The 21,273-nt window shown below is 55.3% G+C and overlaps 1 protein-coding gene across 1 annotated transcript in view; it reads left to right on the forward strand.

Moving 5' to 3' along the window:
* The first annotated feature begins 13,061 nt into the window (after positions 1 to 13,061).
* LOC106989215 (uncharacterized) overlaps positions 13,062 to 21,273 on the forward strand; it is a 28,484-nt gene continuing 20,272 nt past the window's right edge. Inside the window, exons 1-3 of the mRNA XM_053225111.1 lie at positions 13,062 to 13,134; positions 20,440 to 20,565; positions 21,118 to 21,178. Of these exons, the coding sequence (XP_053081086.1) occupies positions 13,062 to 13,134; positions 20,440 to 20,565; positions 21,118 to 21,178 (260 nt within the window). The remainder of the gene's footprint in view (positions 13,135 to 20,439; positions 20,566 to 21,117; positions 21,179 to 21,273) is intronic.

The following is a 21,273-nucleotide window of genomic DNA, read 5'->3' on the forward strand; positions in this document are numbered from 1 at the left end:
GTGCGTTGCTGACAGGAATGTGAAATGGTATAAATGCTTTAGAAAACAGTCTGGCAGTTTTTGAAAAAGTGAAAGATGGGGCGCCTGAGTGGCTCAGTCGGTTAAGCGTCCGACTTCGGCTCAGGTCATGATCTCCCAGTTCATGGGTTTAAGCCCCGCGTCGGGCTCTGTGCTCACAGCTCGGAGCCTGGAGCCTGCCTTGGATTCTGTGTCTCCCTCTCTATCTGCCCCCCTTTCAAAAATAAAGAAACAAAAATGTTTTTTTAAATAAAAAGAAATGAAAGACATCCGCCACAGCCAGTCCACTCCTGTACACGCATTGCCCACGAGAAAGACAAGCACATTTCCACGCAAGATTTGCACAACTCAAATGTCCAGCAGCAGGTAAACAGATAAACCCAGTATGATGTACCCGTACGATGGAATACTACGCGGTAACACAAAAGGAAGGAACTGTTCACAGAGGCCACAACTTGGGTGGTTCTCAAATCAATGATGGCAAGGGGTACCTGGGTGGTTCAGTGGGTTAAGCGTCTGACTTCCGCTTGGGTCATGATCTCACGGTTTGTGAGTTCGAGCCCCGCATCGGGCTCTGCATTGACAGTGCTGAGCCTGCTTGGGATTCTCTTTCTCTCTCTGTTCCCCGCCTCCCCCTCAAAACATAAAAAGAAACTTAAAAAATACAATGATGGCAAGAGAGAGCCTCATACACACTGTACGATTCTATCTTTATAAAACCCGATCAAATGCAAACTAATCTATCCAGAGAGAAGGCAGATCAGTGGTTTCCCAGGAGGGGGACAGTGGAAGGGAGGAGGTACGAAGGGAGTACCACTGGCTAAGTGAGGGTTCACCAGAGGGTGGAAGGGTGAGGGTCCTAAGTGTTCCCCCTGGGGCAGTATCTCGGAGGGGGGGGGGGCTCTCAGGATGACCAAGAGAGGCTCAGGATGAGGCTAGTGCATATGTTACAGGACACAGACGTTTCCAGAAACACCAACAGATAAACACAAACATCTTTCATCCACATCACTTTTAGATTTAATTTTGCTGGAACAGGCTGTCAAAGGCTTACAGGGCACCTGTGGCCCTGCCCAGGAGAACCCAACCTGCAGGAGGGTCTCAGTGGGAAAGAGAAACTTCTGGATAGTCCTGTGGCTGGCTGTAAGGCTGTTCTCTGGAGCCTCTGACAAACAAAACAAACAAAACAAACAAAGCAAAACACAGAGGAGTGTGCTGGTTTCAGAACCCCCTTCCTCCCCCAGGTATAGACCAATAAATATCTGTCACCGAGTGTACTTAGAGCTGGAACATTCCACTTGCCAGCTATTTTCCCATTTCCTCGCCGTCTTCTCTACTGTCCGCTGTTCTCATATACACAGGACGAGTTACGCTCAGCAAGGATACATTAAAACCGCACGACTCTCCAGAGGCCTCAGTGGGAGCTGGTTCCGTCCCGGGCTTGTCTCCAGCACGCTGCTGGGCATGGGGGTTGGCAGGGGCAGGGGGTGGCAGTGTCACCACAGGACGGAACCCATCCTTCTGAACGTGTTGGCAGAGGACTGGGGAAGGCTCCAGACACAGGCACGAAATGAAATGGATGGGGAGGAGTCGCACCTCCCAGGCACACGGCCTGTCCCTCCGCAGTCCCTGGGCTGCTCTGGGGCACCCCATCCTCCGACATCCCGCAGCTGGGGGCCCTTCCTCTCAACACCTGTCGCAGGGCCCCCTCCCACCCTGCACCTAGAAAGCCCCCAACAAGTGTCCCCTCCACTGTCTCCTTCTTTTACTCTCAGAGGATGTTGGGCTGGCGATGTCTGCGGGTCATATCGCTGAGGGGCACCAGTGATTGGTGTCCCTGTGCCCAGTGCCTGCTGCCCAGGCCAATCCTGGCTCGTGGGTGCTCATCCCGACCTAAGGGTTCCATCTGAGAAGCAGACATGTCTAGATCTCTGTGCCTGAAGAAGAATTAGAAGAAAGAAGGTGCCAGAGTCCAAGTTCTGGTGCTGCGTGGTTTTGGGTCCTTGTAGGAGCATGTCCCGTCCGGGACAGTTTACCCAGGGCCTGGCACAGAACTGGTGCCAGACCATGCTCCAGGAAGCCCGGCTTCCCTTCCCCCTCCTGCCTTCCTTACCCTTACGCCCCATCTGGGGTGTCGCTGGTCTCCTGGACCACTGGGGGCCACCGGGTGGGGAGGCACTGGGATCCCGGCAATTGGCACAGCCCGTACCCCGCACCCCATCCTCCACCCCGCCCCCACTTCCGGAAGTCCCGCCTGGGGCAGCAGCCACTTTGGTTCCTGCAGAGACACCCCCGGCAGGGAAATGAAAATGTTCTCAGGCCCTGTCTGACCAGGGTCCTGGGTCAAGGTTGGGCCAGACACCTGGCCGAGGAGGAGGGAAAAGAGCTGGAAGTCAGCCCCCCCCCCACCGCCCCCCAGGCCCTGGATCTCTGCTCAGCAGAGTACTTTGCACTGGAAGCAGCTGTCTCTCGTGTCCTCCTCTGCTGACAGCAAATCTGCACATCTGCCCCCAGAAGCTGGCACCCCAGGGGACCATCCCATTCAGTTTCAGACCTAGGAGGGCCCATCAAATATTTGGGCCTCTTCCTGCATTTCTAGAGGGAGGATGCAGGGAGGGAGGGACCGTGAACTTGCCTTAGGAGGAAGAAGAAGCATGTCCCAAAGTCTGCAAAGTCCCTTCTCCTCCCCAAGCTCTCTGAGATCTACCCTCTCGTCAGAGGTGATCTGGGAGGGGAAACTGCCTTCACAAAACACAGAGGATGCCAGAGGTCCTCCGCTTGGGCCACAAGGAAAGCCTTCCACCTTGCATGAAAGAATTTGAAGGAAACCCTGGAATTGAGTGTGCCCCTGACCCTCCAGTGGTGATGGGAGCTCTATGAGGGAGAGGTGCTCCTCCCCCCTCAGACCACCTTCCCATCCCCATCCCACCGGGAAACCCTACTGGTCCAGGGATCCCCCCCCCACACCTGCCCAATGAGCAGGCTGAGGGTCCGGAGTTCAGAAAGCAGGTAAGAAATCACACTTTTCATGCTCACACACCACTGTGTTCTTTGGCTTTGTGTTGTTTGTGCTTGTCTTGTCTTTTCTTTCTTTCTTTCTTTCTTTCTTTCTTTCTTTCTTTTTCTTTCTTTAATAAGAAACAAGAATTATTCCTGTAATTGTCTTAAAGGTTAAAATATTATGACAGTTCCCTGATTGGGCTGCTGGGAGAATTAAATGAGATGATACTCCGGGGAACGTCAGTGCTGCTTTCGGGAGCTTTCCGACCGTGCAGGAGGAAGGACTGCGCTCCTGCCAGCAACGCCTCTGCCTCAGTTGTCCACGGGGAGCTGTCTGGTCCCCTATGCTTGTCACTCATCACATCCTGGCTCCTGGCATCTTCTACGTGACACATTCTCTTACGTGTTCTCCAGGGACGCCTTGCATCCTAATGGCACACGAAATCTTGGAGTGGGGATCTTCAGTCATAAAGGACTTTAGGGGTGTGAACCTTGCTAGAATATTCAAGCCCTTCTGCCTGCCGTGCTCCCCCTCCCCGCCCCCAGGCTCCCTTCCCCATCCAGGGCTTGTACCCCTACCCCACAGCCTCAACGTCCAAGGTTGAGTGCTTCTTACCGCGGCCAGCCCGTCTTGGTCTCCAGGGTCCTGTGTCAGGGTGTTCTGTGTCCCCAACCCTGCCTCCTGGCCCTCCTCGCCTGCACACAGGCCTGGGGCCGTCCTGCACGAGACTGGGACCGAACCTCAGCGCTGCGAGTGCAGGAAGTCACTTTTCTGTCTGTGGGCATCCATAACGTTGGGGAACAGAAAACACACCCGCAGGGACTGCCGTGAGGATTCAGTGAGATAAATGTGAAGCAAACACCTCCGAGACCACAGTGAATTGAAGAGCTGGGAGCAACCAGACGCCCGGGCTCCCGGGGGAGTTGTCCTCACGGCAGAGCTGGAGGACAAGCGGTTCCTCCCGGTCCCCAAGAGGCGGCAAGGGAGGCGCCCCGCTCTAGGGCTTATTCCTATGGAAGCTCCTCTCCCAGCCTGGGACCAGGGGCGGTGGCTCAGCCTCGGAGGTGGAAGGCAAGCTAAATGCCCCCAGGGGAAGATGGAGTTCGGTACTAGAAGTTGCTCTGGGCTGTTCCTCTAAGACGGGGCAGGGCTGTTTCTTTAAGTACTCACAGGCACTCCCTGGAGCTTTCAACAAACAGGATGCAGATTTTCCAAGCCCCCTACCTGGTGACACTAGTTAGAAAATGTCTGGGGGTGGGGGTTGGGAGGGTGGGGGAGGTAGGACTGAAGATCAGGCTGCTGAGGCTAGGAACTGGCCCTCAGGTGCCTGCAGGAGCCACCCCGAGGCTACGTGGTGCCTCTTGCCCAGCATACTTCCCCTTTGAGCTGGTAGGCGGATCTCGATGCTCCAATGCACGGTGGGGCTGCCTGGTGACACGGGGGCTAAAATGCGCTGAGGTCCCCAGACCCCACATCAGTGACATCTGTTGTTGGGGTATGGTGAAGAGTGCCTGAAGCCGGCGGTGCCGAGGTGTGCCGGGTCCCCGTGCCGCGACCGGGTCCCCGTGCCGCGATGCGCTGGCTTCCCTGGGCCGCGGTCACTGGTTGTGCTTGCCCAGCTGGCCATCTGGCACGGGCCACCACTCCATCTTTCCTGGTGCTCCCCATCACCAGCTGTGTTCCAGTGCCCAGGTGTGCTCGAGGTCGGATGGGGCTTCACGACCTTGAACCGCCAAGGGCCGTGCTTCGGGACATGGGAGTCCTACACTCACTTTTCTGCTAGCGTCCACATCTTGACAGCTGTGCTGTGCCTTGCATATTTGCTAAAAGGCTGGAGGGGGGAAGGCCAAGGGGGACATAGGAATTGCTGTAGACCTTTGCCCTGAAACCGTCCCCAGGGGGGTGTCTGTGACCGGCCCTCCCTATGCCTGAGATGGACCAGTTTGGGATTCTACAAAACTAGAGACTTCAAGACTCATTTCTAGATCTTTTGTGTTCAATAGATACTGTAGTTCAATAAAGCACCATACAACCAGACCCTCTTAGTACCCCCTCCCCCCCAAATCTCTGACACACAGGGTGGGGTGTAGGGAGGGGTACCGCACTGCCCTCTCCTCAGATAAGAGGAAAGGATGATTTACCCCAAAATTTACTCCAAAAATCTGTGGGCCCCGCTCTGTGGACCCCCATCAAGAAGAGAGTGGATGAATATGTGCACTTCCCCACCCCCCGCCCCCAACCACCCTCCCAGGCTGCACTTGGTAAGTTCCAATGCTATGCTGCCCCTTTAAGCCAGCCTGGAGATACTCTGCTCCTTTAAGAGAAGGCCCACTGAGTTGGAAAAGACCACACCGCAGAGAGAATTACCATATTCCTTCTGCCCTCCCGCTGCTTTGTAAATGGCTCTGTCTCCTGGAGGCTTGAGCCCTGGGACCTGCAGAGCGCTCCCAAAAAATGAGAAGGGACCCACCCTTTGGTTCCAAGAGGGCACAATTCTTTTTTTTTTTTTGTTTTTCAGCCCTGGTTACTGTCAAATTGAGCTTTGGGATTCCTGACAAGATTTTGCACCTGCAGGGCTCCCCCAAGACCTCTAAGAGTGCTAACCCCGGGGCAGGATCCGGCAGCCGGTGGCTGGGAAGTGAAGAGAACTTTCATGTGCCAGGCGCTACACAGGGATTGCAGAGTCTGTCGGCCTATGAGAGGCAACTTCCCTTGGGCTGTGGTTCACCAGTGGCCCGCGGTCCCGCAGCAGCCAGCACCCTAATCCTGCACGAATGCTGAAGTTCACCGGCAGTTCCTCTGGTCTCCCTGCCCCACCCCTAGCCGACTGCGGTTTGTGCCACGGTTCACCATGACTTGCCAGGTTTGACTCCAATTCTTGGAGTGGGGTGTGACCATTGCCCAGGTCCAGGCGACTGTTTTCTGGCTCCTTCCACCTGGAGTGAGGGGGAAAGAATATAGCAATCGCGAAGCCTCTCCTGGACAACTTTGGTTAATTTCATTCTTAGGGCAGCTCCTTAAAGCAGGTTTGGGGTGCTCTGTTCCTTTAATTAGAGGAAAAGCAAAAGCCGACTGAAATCCAAAGGTGGCTCGGTACTCCCCTTACTGTTTTGCAAATGGCTTTCTCTGCCTGAGGTGGGTCTGCCCTGCAAATGAGCTCTGTATCCCTCTCCTCTTTGAGTCCTGGAGTCCAAAGAAATGGGATCTCTGGGAGAGACTCGGCACTTGAAGCATCTTCCCAAGACCTTTAGCTACCCCTTTGGGCAAAGAGAATGACCTGCTGCTCGTTGGGGTCTGCCACTTGCCCGCGGTCCACCGGGTGCCCGCGGTCCTCCACTTGCCCGCGGGCCACCGGGTGCCTGTGGTCCTCCACTTGCCCGCGGTCCACCGGGTGCCCGTAGTCTGCCACTTGCCCACGGTCCACCGGGTGCCCGCGGTCCTCCACTTGCCCGCGGTCCACCGGGTGCCTGTGGTCCTCCACTTGCCCACGGTCCACCGGGTGCCCGTAGTCTGCCACTTGCCCGCGGTCCACCGGGTGCCCGCGGTCCGCCACTTGCCCGTGGTCCACCAGTTGCCCGTGGTCCACCAGTTGCCTGTGGTCTGCTGTACTGTCATGCTGTAGTATTCTAATTGCCACATCAGATCTGCCCCGATCCCCTTGGCTTCCTGTTCCTTCTTTGCTTGGAGGAGGTTCTCTGTAGCACAGCTCACTGTGATTTACTACCATTCACCCTGGTTTGTGACTTTATGGGTCTCTGCGATTCTCTGGTCTGCAGGATCGCATCGTGAAGAATCTGCAGGTAATCACACCAGTCCCAGTGGTCCCTGGGTGACTTTGTTCACCACTTTGAAATTTGCTGAAAGTCTGCAGTGGAAATCGCTCCTAATTTAGGGAAACTGTTCAGAGGGTCGCATCCCAAGAATCCAGTTCTGCTGAGAGCCCATCTGAAACCCCAGTTGTTTTCCCTCCTGGTTTGTGTGGTCCTGACACTGGCCCCGTGATTGAGAGGGGCCAGCTTGGGGTTCTCCAAAACTGGAGGACCGAAGACCCGTTTCCTAGCATTGTGCTAATGGATAAATGAAATACACGTCATGGTATAGTTACTGAAAACACTATGGACCATTAGTGTGCCAGGACCAACCCCTTCAGGAAGTACAAAATTCCAGATCCGCCGATAGGGCGCAGGTGACCATGCTGGCGTCTCCCCACTTCTGGGGGGGTTAGTGTAACCAGAATGGCTTTGCCTGCATTGCTATTAAACGTCTTGTGTCTGCTCTGTGTCCAGTGCGGGGTGTTGGAGAGCTGCCACACCTAGATGAATTCCGTCAATTTCATCCTTACCGCCTGCCGGGGTCATCCTGTTCCTTTCAGAAGAAAAAGGCTAGCATTGAAAAGACCAACTCACCTCCCGACCTCCAGCGGTGGAGCTACCCCCACCCACTGCCCCGTAGTTTTGCAAATGGCTCTCCCCAGCAGAAGCCGGAGCAACTGGGGACTGGCCTCATCTGCCCCGAGGATGGGCTTGGTGGCACCCTTCTCTTTTGGGCTAGGGATCTGAGTTACTGAGTTTTGGGATCTGCGTAGGGTTGGCACCTGTAGCTCTACCCTTTCAGCAAACAGAGCACAGCCCTGCTGCACCGCGAGGGGGCTGCTGGGCAGTGTGGGAGCCAGGGTGATATTCACGCCTCAGACTCAGGAATTGCCAAGAGTTTGTGGGCCTGTAAGAGGAGGCTGCGCTTGCCAGGAAGGGGTATGCCAATGGCCTGCGGTCCGCCAGTCGCCCGCGGTTCGCCAGCTGCCCGCAATCTGCCACGCCGTAATCCTGCAGCGGCGTAATTGGCCACACTAGTCTGCCCTGGCTCCCCACTTCCCGGCCCTTTTTTGCCTAGATGCATTTCCCTGCAGCACAGTTCACTGTGATTCACCGCAATTCGCCACGGTTTGTGATTCATGGATTGCCTCGATTCCCTCGGTTCCGCGGGTTATCTACGGTCCTCGGGCAACTTTGTGCTCGGTGGCCAGTATTTGCCGAAAGGCTGCAGCAAAACCGCTCCAGGCCCTGGTTTTTCACCTCCCCCCATCGGAAACTCTGCATTTCAAGAGGAATTGATACTTGACTCTTAGTCGACCCTCCCCCTAGGCTCATGGTTACCAGTGAATTATTAGCCCTTGGTAGGGGGTGGTGGAGCCAGATAGGGGCTGAGCCTCCTCTGCTTTCCCAGGCGGATTTCAGCCTTCTGGGCTGTCCGAGCAGAGGCGGTGGAGTCCTGGGGGTCCTGTCAGGGCTTAATGGGATGCCAAACTGGGTATCGCACTCCTAGACAAGGCCTGGGCTGCGTCACGTGATGCAGCAGCTCCCCTCACCCCAACACACAAGCTCTGTCTGGCTCAGCTTTATCTCCACGAGATGGACCTTGACCGTTTCCTAGACCCAAGGGTACAGGGACTCAAGCTGCGTGTTACCGGAGGAGGAGCCGCTCTTGGTCCCTGGCACCGGGCAGAGCCCTGGGTTCTGCTTTTCCAGAAGGGAAGGCAATAGCTGTGGGGAGACAGAAGAGGCTGGTGAGGGAGGACACTGCTACTCATTGAGAATAGTTTCCATGCCCCCTGAAACGCGCGTCTCATCGGATGAGAATTTTGCGACAATTGTGTCCCTTTCAGTGGAGAAGTCACACTGTGAAGAATTGTCTGCCCCTGACTTTTCTTGCTCCCTGGCGCCCAAGTACAGGAAGTGCCCCGGTTAGTCCTGAGTGGTGCCCTTTTCCCTTTGACCTTTGACCGTTGACACTGACCTGCTGCCAGTGACAGCAGGAGAGACTATTCTGCGGGACCCAGCCCAGTGAGTCGCCCCCTACCCCCTTCCCATGCAGGTCCCGGGCCCCAGCCGCTGGGTTCCTTGTCCCCCAAGAGCTCTTCAAGCCAGTGACTTGGCTGGGGCAGTGAGTAGGCCTGGCTGTCCACACACTGGCCCTCATCTCAGAGCCGGGGAAATATGGGCAGGTGTCTGGGCTTCTGAGAACCTTGGCTGAAGCATGTGTAAAAGGGAAGAATGGCAGGATCTGGGGGTAGAAATAAGAACGTGACACTCTGTCGGGACCCAGGAAATCACGATAACTTCTAAGGCGAAGTCTGAGCTGCTTCCCCAGGGACCCCCAGAGAAACCTCCTCCAAGTGGTGTTGGATCGGGTGCCAGCCCCTTCCCAGGCTCTAGGAGGTCACAGAGGCTCCTTTGCCAGCCTGGGGTGCGGGGTGGCGCCGGCTTAGCCCAGGAAGAGGACAGAAGTGCCCTCCAAGGGGAAGTGGTATTTGGTCCCAGGGCTGCTCCCCGCTGGAGTTGCTCGGTCCCTTTAAGAATGGAAAGAACTCCAGCATTGCAGTTTTCAAGGCCCCATCCTGGTCCTGCTGGTTTGCAAATGACAGCGTCTGCAGTGGGGGAGGGGTGAGGCTGAAGGCTGCCCATCCCCCCCCTACCGCCGCTCTGCCCTGAGGACAGAGAAATAGGCTTTAGGGTCCGGGGGTCTCCGAGGAGGCACGGTGTTTTGTGGGTTCACCCTGAGAACGAGCACAGAAGCCTCGTGGGCCCTTCTGGCTGGCCACGCTTATCCTCTGAGCAAATGGACAGGGAACTTTGGGACACGCAAATGTGTGACGGGGCTGCTTGGTGTCTTTGGAAATAGGACAGTTTGAATGCTGTAGGCTCCAAATCTGCAGACTTGAACCACTGGTGGGCCTGTGAGGGGACGGGTCACTTGGCTGGCGCATTGTGGCTTGCAAGTTGCCTGCCTCCCGTGGCTGTGCTGTGGCTCGTCAGGACTCACATGGCCGCCCGCGGTCCCTGGTTGGTGGTGCACAGGCACCTGCTGCACTGGCCGTGGGGCCTTGGTGTCTAGGGGCAAGGCTTGCTCGGGTCCACAGCATCGGGGAGCACCGGGATGGCGGGGCTGGAGTTCTCCGGGCTTCACGGCGACTCCCTGCGGCGAGCCCGCACCTCACCGCATCTCGGTCAAGGAATAGGGGCAACATCCTCCCCCTCCTGGTGTTTGCTGAAGAGCTGGGCGGGAGCCGCTTGCAGGCCTTACTCTCAGGGCAGGAAAACCCAGTTCTTCCGTGGAGGGTCAGCTCAAACCGATTTCCGTGCGGAGTTCTCGACCAACCACAGTGCTCCCCTCCCAGGCCCAGCGTCGGGGGCATGTGGGTCTTATCATATCTACAGCGGGAGAGATCCATAACCCGCAGACCGGAAACTTGTGCCCAGGTGATGCTCCAACCTCCTGGGGGATCTCTGTCACCCGTGTGACCAAGATCTCGGCTCAATCCTGACCCTTTCTTTGCATGTTCCGTGCTGTCCCGATGGGCAAGAGAGTGGGGAGAAATGGAGAATGCGACCCAGCAAGGAGAAGAAGTGCCCCCCGGCCCAACTCCCAGGTCTGCTTCTCGCCGGCTGTTATCTCCGTGCCTCAGTTTCCTCATCTGTAAACGGGCGCGATAAGGCGCTTGGTTCTGCGGCGTGGGCTAAGCGAGCCAGCGACAGGCTCCGGGTAAACGCAGGGAAGCGTAGTTGTCCGTTTGCCGACTCCCAGCCATCGTTCTGCACCTCTGCACACTTGCTCAGTCGTTTCTGCGGGAGTCGTTTCTAGAGGAAATGGCCGGGCTGAGGCTCACGTGCTGTTAGCCGTTGGGTCTGCGCTGCCAGAATGCCCGCCGGAGAAGTCGTGCCCGCGTAGACCGCAGACGCAGTGGAAGGTTGATGAGAAGCTGTGTGTGGTGGGGCGGCCGTGGTATTTTCATGGTGATTCTCCCAACAGTTTAATAAAAGAATGTAGATCTGAAAAAACAAACCGGAGAAGTCCTGCAGGGGCAGTTGGACACGGTCGAAATCGAACGTTACCTTTCTTTGTTTTCTGCAGGGGTGACCCTGGCCTCTGGGACACAGAGCCTTGCTGGCCGTCACCCCGGCTGCAGGTTGGGGGCGAGGGGGGCTGGAGAGTCACAAGCTGAACTTGGCTAAGTGAGGAAATAAAGGCAGCTTCAGTGCTCAGTCTTGCTGGGAGCAAATAAATCTTGGCACAGAGTTGGGAGGGACGAGAAGGGGTTGTTTTTTGTTTTTGTTGTTGTTGTTGTTTTCACTTTATTTAGAGGGAACACGGGTTCACGTGTGAAATCTCCATCAAGGGGAACACAGGTCTGCTCGCCTTTGCTCGGCACAGATTTCTAGGGCCTCCAGGCAGCCTGATCCCAGATCCTTGGTTCAGAGATCCCACCCCAGCCTGCCGGGCGCGCAGCCTTGGGGGGCGGGGAGGGTGAGGCCATCTTGATTTGATTCAGGGGCTCCCAGAGCAGATGTTAAAGTCCCTCATATCTTGCTTCTGCCTCACGCTGCCTTCCACCGAGGTTCCAAGTGCAGGCACAGCATCGCCTTTAACATATGGGAATGTGCCGACGACTTCTGCCAAGCGCCCAGCCCCCCTTCCCCGAGCCCAGCAGCAAGGCTGGGGGCTGGGGTGTCCCCGAACATGAGTCTTCTGGTCCAACACAGACCCTCACACGTTTCTTGGGCAGGAGGGGCACAGCAGACCCCCTCTTCTGGGCTGCCTTCCTGGAACCCAAATCCTAGTCTTAAGTCACAGAATGTGCCAGAACCCCAGGGAGGCCCGGAGTGACGAAGGGCTTGCTCCTGTGGCTCCTCTCCTTGGTGCAGAGACAGCCTCCCCGTTAGGGTGTATGACCCCCGTTTCTCCCAGCCCACGTCACCCAAGGGGGGGCATCACCACACGCACAGGGACAGCATATCCATCAGGTTCCTGAGCACCTGCTCCATCTCTGCCTTATTCATTAGGGGTTGTGTGTTCTGTGCCTCCGCTCTCCAGCGAGCACGACTTTTGGACTACGTGAGCCCCGTGAGACTGTGGTGGCTGGGATGCTGGCAGAGAAGCCTTCTCTTAGGAGTCAGAGCCGTGGTCCCGGCCCCTTCCTTGCTGGTAATCTCAGCCATGGCCATTCCTAGGTGGGACTGGCCCAGCATGTCCGCCAGACAGAATCCCGGGACAGGGCCGAGAGCAGCTTGCAGGGTGCGGACATACTCTTTCCCTAGAGAAACCTCGCCCAGAGAGAGGGTTTGAGTAGGCTTGCCATGGTGCGCCTGGTGGCCTTGACCCCCTGCTCCCTCCCCTCCCCTCGGCTTCCTTTCTAGCCTGGCGGGAGAGGACAGCCTATATACAGTTCCCCTGGCCACTTCCCGATCCCCGTCGGTCCAGACCCACTCAGGTTCCTCCAAATCAAGGCCCTCTTTGGGCTGCAGAAACCAGCCACCAGTGCGGGCCTGGGTCTGTGCTGGTTCAGGGCGTGTGTGAGGGCCCTGTGTGAGCCCCCAGGGCCGGGGCTGGGGTACACACTGCAGCCTTTCAGGGACGGCTCGGGCTGGGCAGCCAGACAGTTTTGCTTGGATCTCTGGGGCGGCCACGTGGCCATACGTTCAAGGCTCAGAGAGGCCTGTGCCCTGAGCCAGCCAGAAAGTGACTTACAGCTGAAAGCAGGGTTTGAACGGCTCCTGCCTTGGGGAGGCCCCTCAGAGTAAACAGTAAGAATTTCTGGGAAATGTACATAAGGCCAGACTGTTGGGAAAGATGCGGGCCCAGAATTCCTGATCCTCAGCCCCAGGTGAGAGGTGCCAGCTTTTCGTGGCCATCCCAGCCCCCCCGTGGCTCTGTCTTCTAGTTAAGTGACAGTTCTCTATTTGCCAATTCCTCCTTCCTGGGGAGAACAGAACGGCTGGCTCATCCGGGGGCCTGGGCTGGGCACACTGTCTACCTGAGGTCCAAGTAGAGGCAGCCAGAGGTGAGCCTGGCACACAGTAGGTGTGCAGCCCAACCCCTCTGAGCTTCATCTGGCAGACAGCACGTCCCGTCACCTGTCACTGTCTCCCTAGGGGCTAAGGCAGTGCCGGCCCTAGGCACCCCCGTGTTTCCTGAACCGAATGAACGGATGCACGAAACACAACGATCTGGAATTGCCTTTTAAAGTGGGTAAAAACTCGGGCTAAAGATGCAGCACCTCAACTGGGGTGTTCTGGGGGCAGCCAGCTTTGAGTATGCCGGCCTGGTTCCACGGCCAGCCGGTGCGCCACCTGCTTGGTGACTGGCTCAGAGAGGCTCCACCACCCCAGCTGTGGACTTTGACCCTGAGGACCCCTCCAGATAATGCGGAAGGCTTTTTGTCCTTCGTAGTCTGTTAGTCTATCTTGCTCTGTGTTCAGAGCAAACCTGCGGCCGGAGTATTGATTTTCATACTTTTTGCAGAGGGGAAACTGGAGACTCAGTGGGGTGATGTGGGCAGGACCCTCCTCAAAGCGCCCAGGGGTCCCAGAGGCCTTCCCACAGCCCTCCACCCCCAACGGTTCCCAATGGCGGAGGGTGTCTGGGTTGGGAGCCAGTGGGAGCAAGCTGGTCTTTGAAAGGCGGCCTTTGTTTGCTTTTCTTTATCATCAAAAGTGCAAGGGCAACTCCGTTTACCTAAAGGCAGGCGCCTTTAAGCTCATCCTTTCCGCAAACACCTAAAGGGTATGTTGAACATTTGAGCCTGTGTCTCAGAGGGCAGACCGTTTGCAGAGCATAAGCCTGAGCAAGTTGGTAGGTGGGGGGCGAGACACTGAGGCCCGCAGTGACCTGTGGTGTTCTGAAATGACCCTCAGTGCCCGGCAGTCACCTCCAGTGGTGAAGCGACCCCAGTGGGGGTTGGGGTAAACGAAGTTTTTCAGTGGGCGCTCGGGCTGCAAGATGTGTCTGCATTCTGGCTCCGGAAAGGGTGTGCCGCAGGGGCTGGTGTGGACGGTGCCTCGTCACCCACAGGATTTTTGCCACTGTGCCTGTCCTGAGACTGCTAAGACGGCAAGGCGCACGACTCTCCTCTGCTAGGCCCAGAGCAGTGCCTTCTCAACCAAGAGGCTGTGGCAAAGATTTCGTGCTCTGCAAGGTGCTCGTTGAGAGGCGGGTACTATTATCATCCCCATTTTACAGATAAGGAAGCTGAGACACAGAGAAGCCTCAAGGACTCACGCAGAGCCGAGCTGCTCGTAAGGGGTGGTGTCAGAGTTTGAACCCTGGTCTGACGTCAGATCCTGCACCGTCACCCGTCACCCACTCTGCCAAACGGCCCTGCCTGCTTGTGTCTCACTGGGGACAGAACAGCAGAGAAGAGCGGAAGGAGGCAGGCCGAGTGTTCTGGACATATTTTTTTCTCTGGAAGATCCCTTTTCCCCCTGAACTCGCAGACTGCATCTCAGATCCCAGACTTTGAGATGCGCGGTCGTGCTGAGGAGGAAGTTGGCCCTTGGTGGCTGGGGGGAGGGGGGTGGGGGGTACTGGGCCAGGTGGCTGTGCTAGGGTGGCCAGCCTGGGCCACAGAGAGCCCACAGGGCTCAACCAACACTCTGCAGGCAGAGAAGCTTGTTTCTGTTTTCTTTCTGGCCAACTGAGCCCAGCCCCCAAACTGTGGGATTCCGCAGCCAACCTCTCATTTTGGAGAGAACAGTGTTCAAGGTTGTCCTGTCCACAGAGAAGGGTTTCTACGTGCCTGTAGCAGGACAACAGAGTGCATATAGCACAGACCTTTGCTCACTGGCCTAGCAGCTTCACTGGGTTTACTTTTTTTTTTTTTTAAGTTTATTCATTTATTGAGAGAGAGAGAGAGTCCCGAGCAGGCTGTGCACCATCGGCACAGAGCCTGATGCAGGGCTCCAACTCACGAACCGAAAGATCATGACCTGAGCCTAAATCAAGAGTTGGACGCTTAACCGACTGAGCCACCCGGGAGCCCTAAGGTTCACTTTTTAAAAAATTTTATTTTTAATTTAATTTAATCATCTTCTTCTTTTTTCAAGGAGATAAAGGTTATTGAACACACTGCAAGGGAGCGGTGGGCAGGACAGCAAAGGAGACACTGTCTGCCCTCACTTATTTTTTAAATTACAAGATAAATTTATGCTTCCTATAAAATAAATGCAAACAACAACAAAAAACCCCAAGAAGATCTCTCTGTGCACACTCTTCACATCCTATAGCTGGGGACACCCATGGTGAATACAGATCATTTTTTCTCCCATTTAATCTTACCACCAAAAGGAGGGAGGCGTTTTATCCCCATTCTACAGATCTTGAAAATGAGGTTCAGGAGGTCGAACCAACAACCCCAGGCCTCACGGGTAGCGAGTAGACTGGCATCCGGGGTCTGATCAGGCCCTAAACCCTCAACCACCAGGCGAGACTGCAGGTTTACCCTAGAGCTGAGAAAGAAGGCTGGTGGTCAGCCTTGTGATCACAGGGCCACCGTCCCCTTGTTTCAGGTAGCATGGGCCGCTGCACAGAGTGGCGGCCGCCTGCATGCCAGGCTCTGCCTTCCATTGGCTTCTCATCTCCTTTTACCGCCAGGATAGCATGGAGCAGTAGGACGCATCATCCCTTTTCATGGTGGAGACACCCCTCGTCCCCCCGGCCTCTCATGTAGGAGTCACGTAGACATGCTTCCTTCTGTCTGTTTCCTGGAAGCTAAGGGGCTGGGGGTTCCTATGTTTGCCCATGCCATGGACATCCCAGGGTCAACAAAGGAGGACTGTGTGCCCCTGGGACCCCTGCCCACGGCCTCCTTGTGCATAGGGTCCCTAATTGCACAGTCTCCTGGATGCCCTTGACTCTCAACCAGTGAGCTGGTGGCTTCGGGGTGAGGCTGAGACACAGATATCACCAGGCTTGGCCCAGGGAGGCCGACTGTGCTCTCGGGAAGGATCGAGACCTTGAATGTTTAAATTGAAAGCGTGCCCAGAATTGGCCCCCTTCCCTCTGCCGTTAGGAAGACAGGTCTTGCTACAGTCATCACTGAAATCTAGTACAAATGTCTTCTCTTGGAGCCTCTTGGGTGGGGTGGTAGTTTTTCAACTGTCAGCAATCTTTTAGTTTAAAAAAAAAAAAAAAAAAAAAAAAGCAAACTTTCCAGTCCTGTTCTACCTGGAATACATTTTCTTCTCTGGGGCCCCTCCCCCAGGCCTTCACCATTCTGTCAACACAGTAAAGCCAGCCCCCTCCCTAGCCGCAGGCCGCTGAATGAAGCCGTTCTTTGCTCCACCGAAGGAAATATTTCCATGGAGTTGGGCCAAGAAAACCCCTTGCTTGAATCCGGGGGCTGGCCCACGCCCAGAGCCAGGGGGGCCGCGTGGGGGCGGGGAGGGCCAACCTGGCCACCTTTCCTCCTGTGGGTCTGTGACTTCTAAAATCCAACCCACGGTAGTGGCCTGTGTCGCCAAGATCCCATTCTTGGCCCGGCTCATCCCCTGGTAAAGGGATTTCTCTAGGGCCCTCCTGTCCGAATGAAACCATTTGAAGGTCACTTTTTTTTTTCTTTTCTTTCTGTTGTTACCAACTCAGAATTTTTTCACCGCTTGTGCAGGTTCAGGAGAGCCCTTCCAGAAGTCGGGTGTGGCTGTGGGGGCTGTCCCAGCCCTTCCATGCCCACCCCGTTTTTTTTAAGTTTACTTATTTTATTGAGAGAGAGAGAGAGAGAGAGAGAGAGAAAGCGCATGCACACACACAAGCAGGGGAGGGGCAGAGAGAAAGAGGGAGAGGGAATCCCAAGCCAGCTGTCCACCATCAGCAACAGGGTCCTACGTGGGGCTTGAACTCACGAACCGTGAGATCATGTCCTGAGCCGAGATCAAGAGTCTGGACTGCGTCACCCAGGCGCCGCCCCGCCCGCCCCATGTTTGAAAGCCTCTGTCCAGGCCCTGTGTCCGGAGTCTCCTGATTTTTATTTATTTTAGAAAAAATTTTCATATTTCAGGTCCCTAAGGAAGAGGCTCAAGTGGTCACTCCGTCATCTTGCACTGCTGCGTTTTTTAAAAATGCACATTTTAAAAGCAATACATAGAGTAGAAAAATCCATAAAGGTAGCAGTCACCCAGAATCTATTCACCCAGAACAACAAATGGGTTTGGGGGGGTCTTTGGGGGTAATCTGGGCTATCACTTTCCTGTTCTTTTTTATTGGCTCTGGTCATGGAAAGTACTAGTAAAGAACAGCGTCTGCCCTCTCTCCCGCATACCATAAATCCCCAGAGTGAAACATACATGAGCTGCCTTGAAGCCCAGCAGTCTACCGGGAAGTAAGCTTTATCCTTGGCCTTTTGCAAAACGCACTGACTTTTATTTGCCTTTTAATACCTACAATTTGACAAACTCCTCTATGCAAAGGTTGAGGCTGCACCCAGAACTCAGGTTTCAGGGAAGCAGGGCGTTCCTGATATCGGTGTCCTGGATAGAAGTCCACGTGTGCACAGACAGCCGTGTCCTCAGCTCCCCAGAATCACGACATCTGGCAGAGACCCCCCCCCCCCCCCCGGCCGAAGCATCCAAATCACAGGGAATGTGGGTATGAATCATGTTTGGATAAGTGACCAGAAGTAAAAAGTGAGCCCCTCGTGCAAGTCCTTAAATGCTAAAGAGGTTGGACTTCATTTTGAAGGCAAAATCAGGTTCCCAAGAGGGACGCCTGGCTGGCCGGCTCACTTGGTAGAGCATGGGACTCCTGATCTCAGAGTTGTGGGTTCGAGCCCCACGTTGGGAGTAGAGCCTACTTGAAACTTCCTGAGGGGTTGTCAGCATCAGAGCAACAGGTCATTGTGCATTCTACAAGAGCCACTGTCAATTCCAGGACCCCCAGAATATGGGACTATTGTTCATTTGATAAGTTCTCCCAAATCCTTGACGGCTGGACGTCCAATCTCTCACCTTATAGGAGGCAGAGAGGCTGTACCGGACAATGCCCAGGCTTCCTCACCCCAAAATAGCTTCATGGGAAGTCCCTCTGTATGCCCTACCGCTTCTCTGATTTTGGCTGAGGTCTACAGGAGGGATGGAAAAGGGGTTCAGGGATATGTGATTTGGGGGACTTGGAGTCGCCAGAGGCTGGCACTGGCACTAGAGTTTCGGAAGGCATAGCCTCACGCAGCCAACTGTGGGAGGTGCGGAAGGAACCTCAAGAGATTTCTGGGGAACACCACTATTCTAGGGGTATCTGAAAGACTGGGAAAATCTGCTTAGAGGAACAGTCACTCAGGGGATGCCGTTTTGTAAAAGCTTGCAGTGTGGTTTTTGAGAAGAGGGTCCATTTACCCATGGCTAGGGAGACTGATATAGGAGGACCTTGTCTTCATCTCCTGGCCAAATCTTAGGACGTTTGTACACTTGCCCACAAGTATGTACATGTGGGTAGGAGACTGCTCACACAGCTTTTGAGGGTTCCCAAGTATGAATTAAAAAAAGAAGAAAAATGTGTGCTTTGAATTAGATCTATGTGAAAAAAAAAAAAAGGCAACAGGCTAAGCCATGCGTCTGGGACACTGGCTCTCCTCCAGGGCGCTTGAGAGAGAGCTGGGTTTCGGCATGTACAGAAAGAAAACGAACCATTTCTCAAACCTGGATTTCCTTGTCTGTTTTGTCCTATTGATATCAACCTGAGCCCTCAAATGTCCTTTTTTGACAAAGGGAAGCATGCACGACATTGCTCAGATTGAGAAACAGTTTGGATCCAAATATTACCATAGATTTGGCTCTTTCAAGTTATTTCTTCCATTGCTTTGGACCAATAAATATTTAAAAAGTTAGGTTCTGAGCTCCAGAAAAGCCAACAAAAACATTTAAACATATGGATATCTTTTTTTATTGTGGTTAAAACCATGCTCAGTAGAGATTAGTTTACAGCAGTGTTTTCTTTCTCTCTTTGCTTCTTTTTTTTTTTTCCTATCTTTTTCTTTCTCTCTTTCTTTCTTTTAGGAAGCCAGAAGGATAAACATGTTGCCATGGTGTTCTGTTTAAAATAAAATACAATGGAAAGAAAAGCAGAATGATGAAGTAACCACATGGCCTGCAGGATACACCTGATACTAATTACTGTCATGCAGAATGTTCTGGAAGACATTTGACTCGCCTGATGTATACATTCAAATCAAGCAAAGCAGGACTGGAAGGCTCCTTGGGGACCATCTTGTCCAACTCTCCTTTTTCCAGATGAGGAAATAGGGGCCCAGCGAGAAGAAGGGCCTGGACCTCAGCCTCCCAGTTAGGAGGGAGTAGAGCCGGGATTCAACCCCCCGGGGGGTTTTGGTCGGAAACACATAATTTCCAGGGTCCTTTTACCTTGGCCTGTCAGCGAGACCCTGAAAAAGAGGAGTGGGCTTTACTGGTAAACTCGGAGCACAGGGCTTCGGAGCCAGAGAGCCGAGAAAAAAAGCAGAGAGGCTGATTGCACTAGGAGGCCCAACTTTCCTCGTGGGCGCCAGGCCCTGAGAAGAGAGATGCGCATTGGATGTCTGGAGTTTCTCCTTCCAGGGCCTCCCAGGGGCACCCAACCGAGGCCGGGGGCTCCTCCTGGAGCATCCACGCATGTCCTTCTGGGGCTGCAGGGCTGACGCCAGGAGGCACTGTGTCTACGACAGCCTCCAGGGGCCCGGAACGCGTGGCTACTGACGCTCTCTGGTGGCCGCCCCGTCTCCCACGCAGGCCTCCCACGCGCGGCGAGCCAGCGGGGGCCCCCGTGACAATGCGCACCCCTAGCCTCTGCCCCCGAGAGGCTAGCAACCGGGCCTGCCGGCGTCTGATTGGCTGCGCGGCCTGACGACAGGGGCTCCTGGGCGCTGATTGGTCGCGGCCAGCTCCGGCTGTTTCCTAGCTATTAATACCGAGGCTAATAAACGTTCTCCTGTTGACAAGGATGCTCGGAGCCATGATTTTTTGAAGCTTTCTTGACGTCTGCGGCTGGTGCAGGCCTTTCGGTCTCGCGAGTCCTGCTGGGGACTCTAGTTTCTGGGGCTCCTTGCATGGTCCCCAGGCTGTAAATTGGGTGTTCTCTTTCTCCCTCCCATTACCTGACACTTTCGGGGGCTTCCTGCCATGCCCCCCCCCCCAAAGCGCACTTTATCTTCGTCTCCCCAACAGCGCACCTGCTTCATCTATAAACGAGCCCCCCGCCCAAGGCTCGGTGTCTCTCGTGACCTGGTGGTCCACTCTCAGCTCCGTGTCACTACCCGTGGGCTTACAAATAGCTCTGTCCCTTCTTTTCAGCCCCGGAGTCTCCTGTGTGTGTGAAAGCCACCTGGCAGGGTCGCCGCGCATGGGGGGCTCGCTCTGGAGCGGCTTTGAAACCCCCCAGGAGGCGCGGGGGAGCTGCTCTACCTTGAGAGTCCCCGCAGGGCCCCTCTGCCTGTCCCCTTTGGGACCCATCACTCATCCTCACCCCTCTTCTGTCACCAGGCGCTTCATCCTTGCCCTCCGGCTGCCACCCACCTGTCACCCTAAGATAGATTCTTAGTCCCTTTCAACAGCATTTTGACCTTTTCGAGAGGACATTTGATTGACGGCCCTGCCCGCTTTGCCACTCAGTGCCCGGCAGAGCTGCCGAAGGCGCCACCTGTTACGGATTAAATCTCATGTGCCAAGTCCCGGAGCACGAGGCCGTGCAAGCTATGTTCTGCCGCAACATGTGTCGCTGCCTGTTTCCCCGGGGCGGTATGGGGCGGGGGGGGGGGGGGCTTCTCAAAGTGTATGTGTGTGGGGGAATCACCTCAATTGGGGGGGGTACCCCATGCATCTTCAAGCGGGACACAGTCCTCCTCGAAAAGTAGTTTCCCTAGAGGGACACGGCTCATGTCTAAATTATTCTCACGCCCCCTCGTTGACGTGTGGGAAACAGACCCCCTGGCAGAGGAAGGGACATTGGCAGGTTCTCACACGCAGGTTGTAAGCGGCAAAGCCCGGGACTCAAAACCTGGTGGTGGTGGTGGTGGTGGTCGTTGTTGTTTTTCTGACTCCGAGATGCTCTGCCGAGCCTTCCATGTCAAAGATAGCCAATCAGAAATAGACGGGTGGGCAAAAAGGGGGTGACAGCCGCCGACTTACATTTGGGTCCCGGTTACCTCGCTCGGGGCGTTTTATTTTCCAGGACAATAAGCAGAAAGCATCGTTTTCTCTCCCTAAGCCGCATCCTCTGATAGAGGTTCCGAAATTGTCAGGTGTGTGTCCGCTGTCCCCAGCGCCCTGGCTTTACCCTCGGCCCGCCAGGGGGAAAACCGTCCCTTGTCCCGTTCTCCCAGCGAATCGCGCCGGCAGATCGCCCTGCTCGGTGAGCGGGGCTCATGTCGGGAAAAAGCACCAGCGAACACAGGGTGTTGGTCATGGCGGCGAGGGGCACTGCGGCAGAATTTTTTCCTCCCTTCT

This window comes from Acinonyx jubatus, chromosome B3 (assembly GCF_027475565.1).
Source record: "Acinonyx jubatus isolate Ajub_Pintada_27869175 chromosome B3, VMU_Ajub_asm_v1.0, whole genome shotgun sequence".
NCBI classification, from domain to species: domain Eukaryota; kingdom Metazoa; phylum Chordata; class Mammalia; order Carnivora; family Felidae; genus Acinonyx; species Acinonyx jubatus.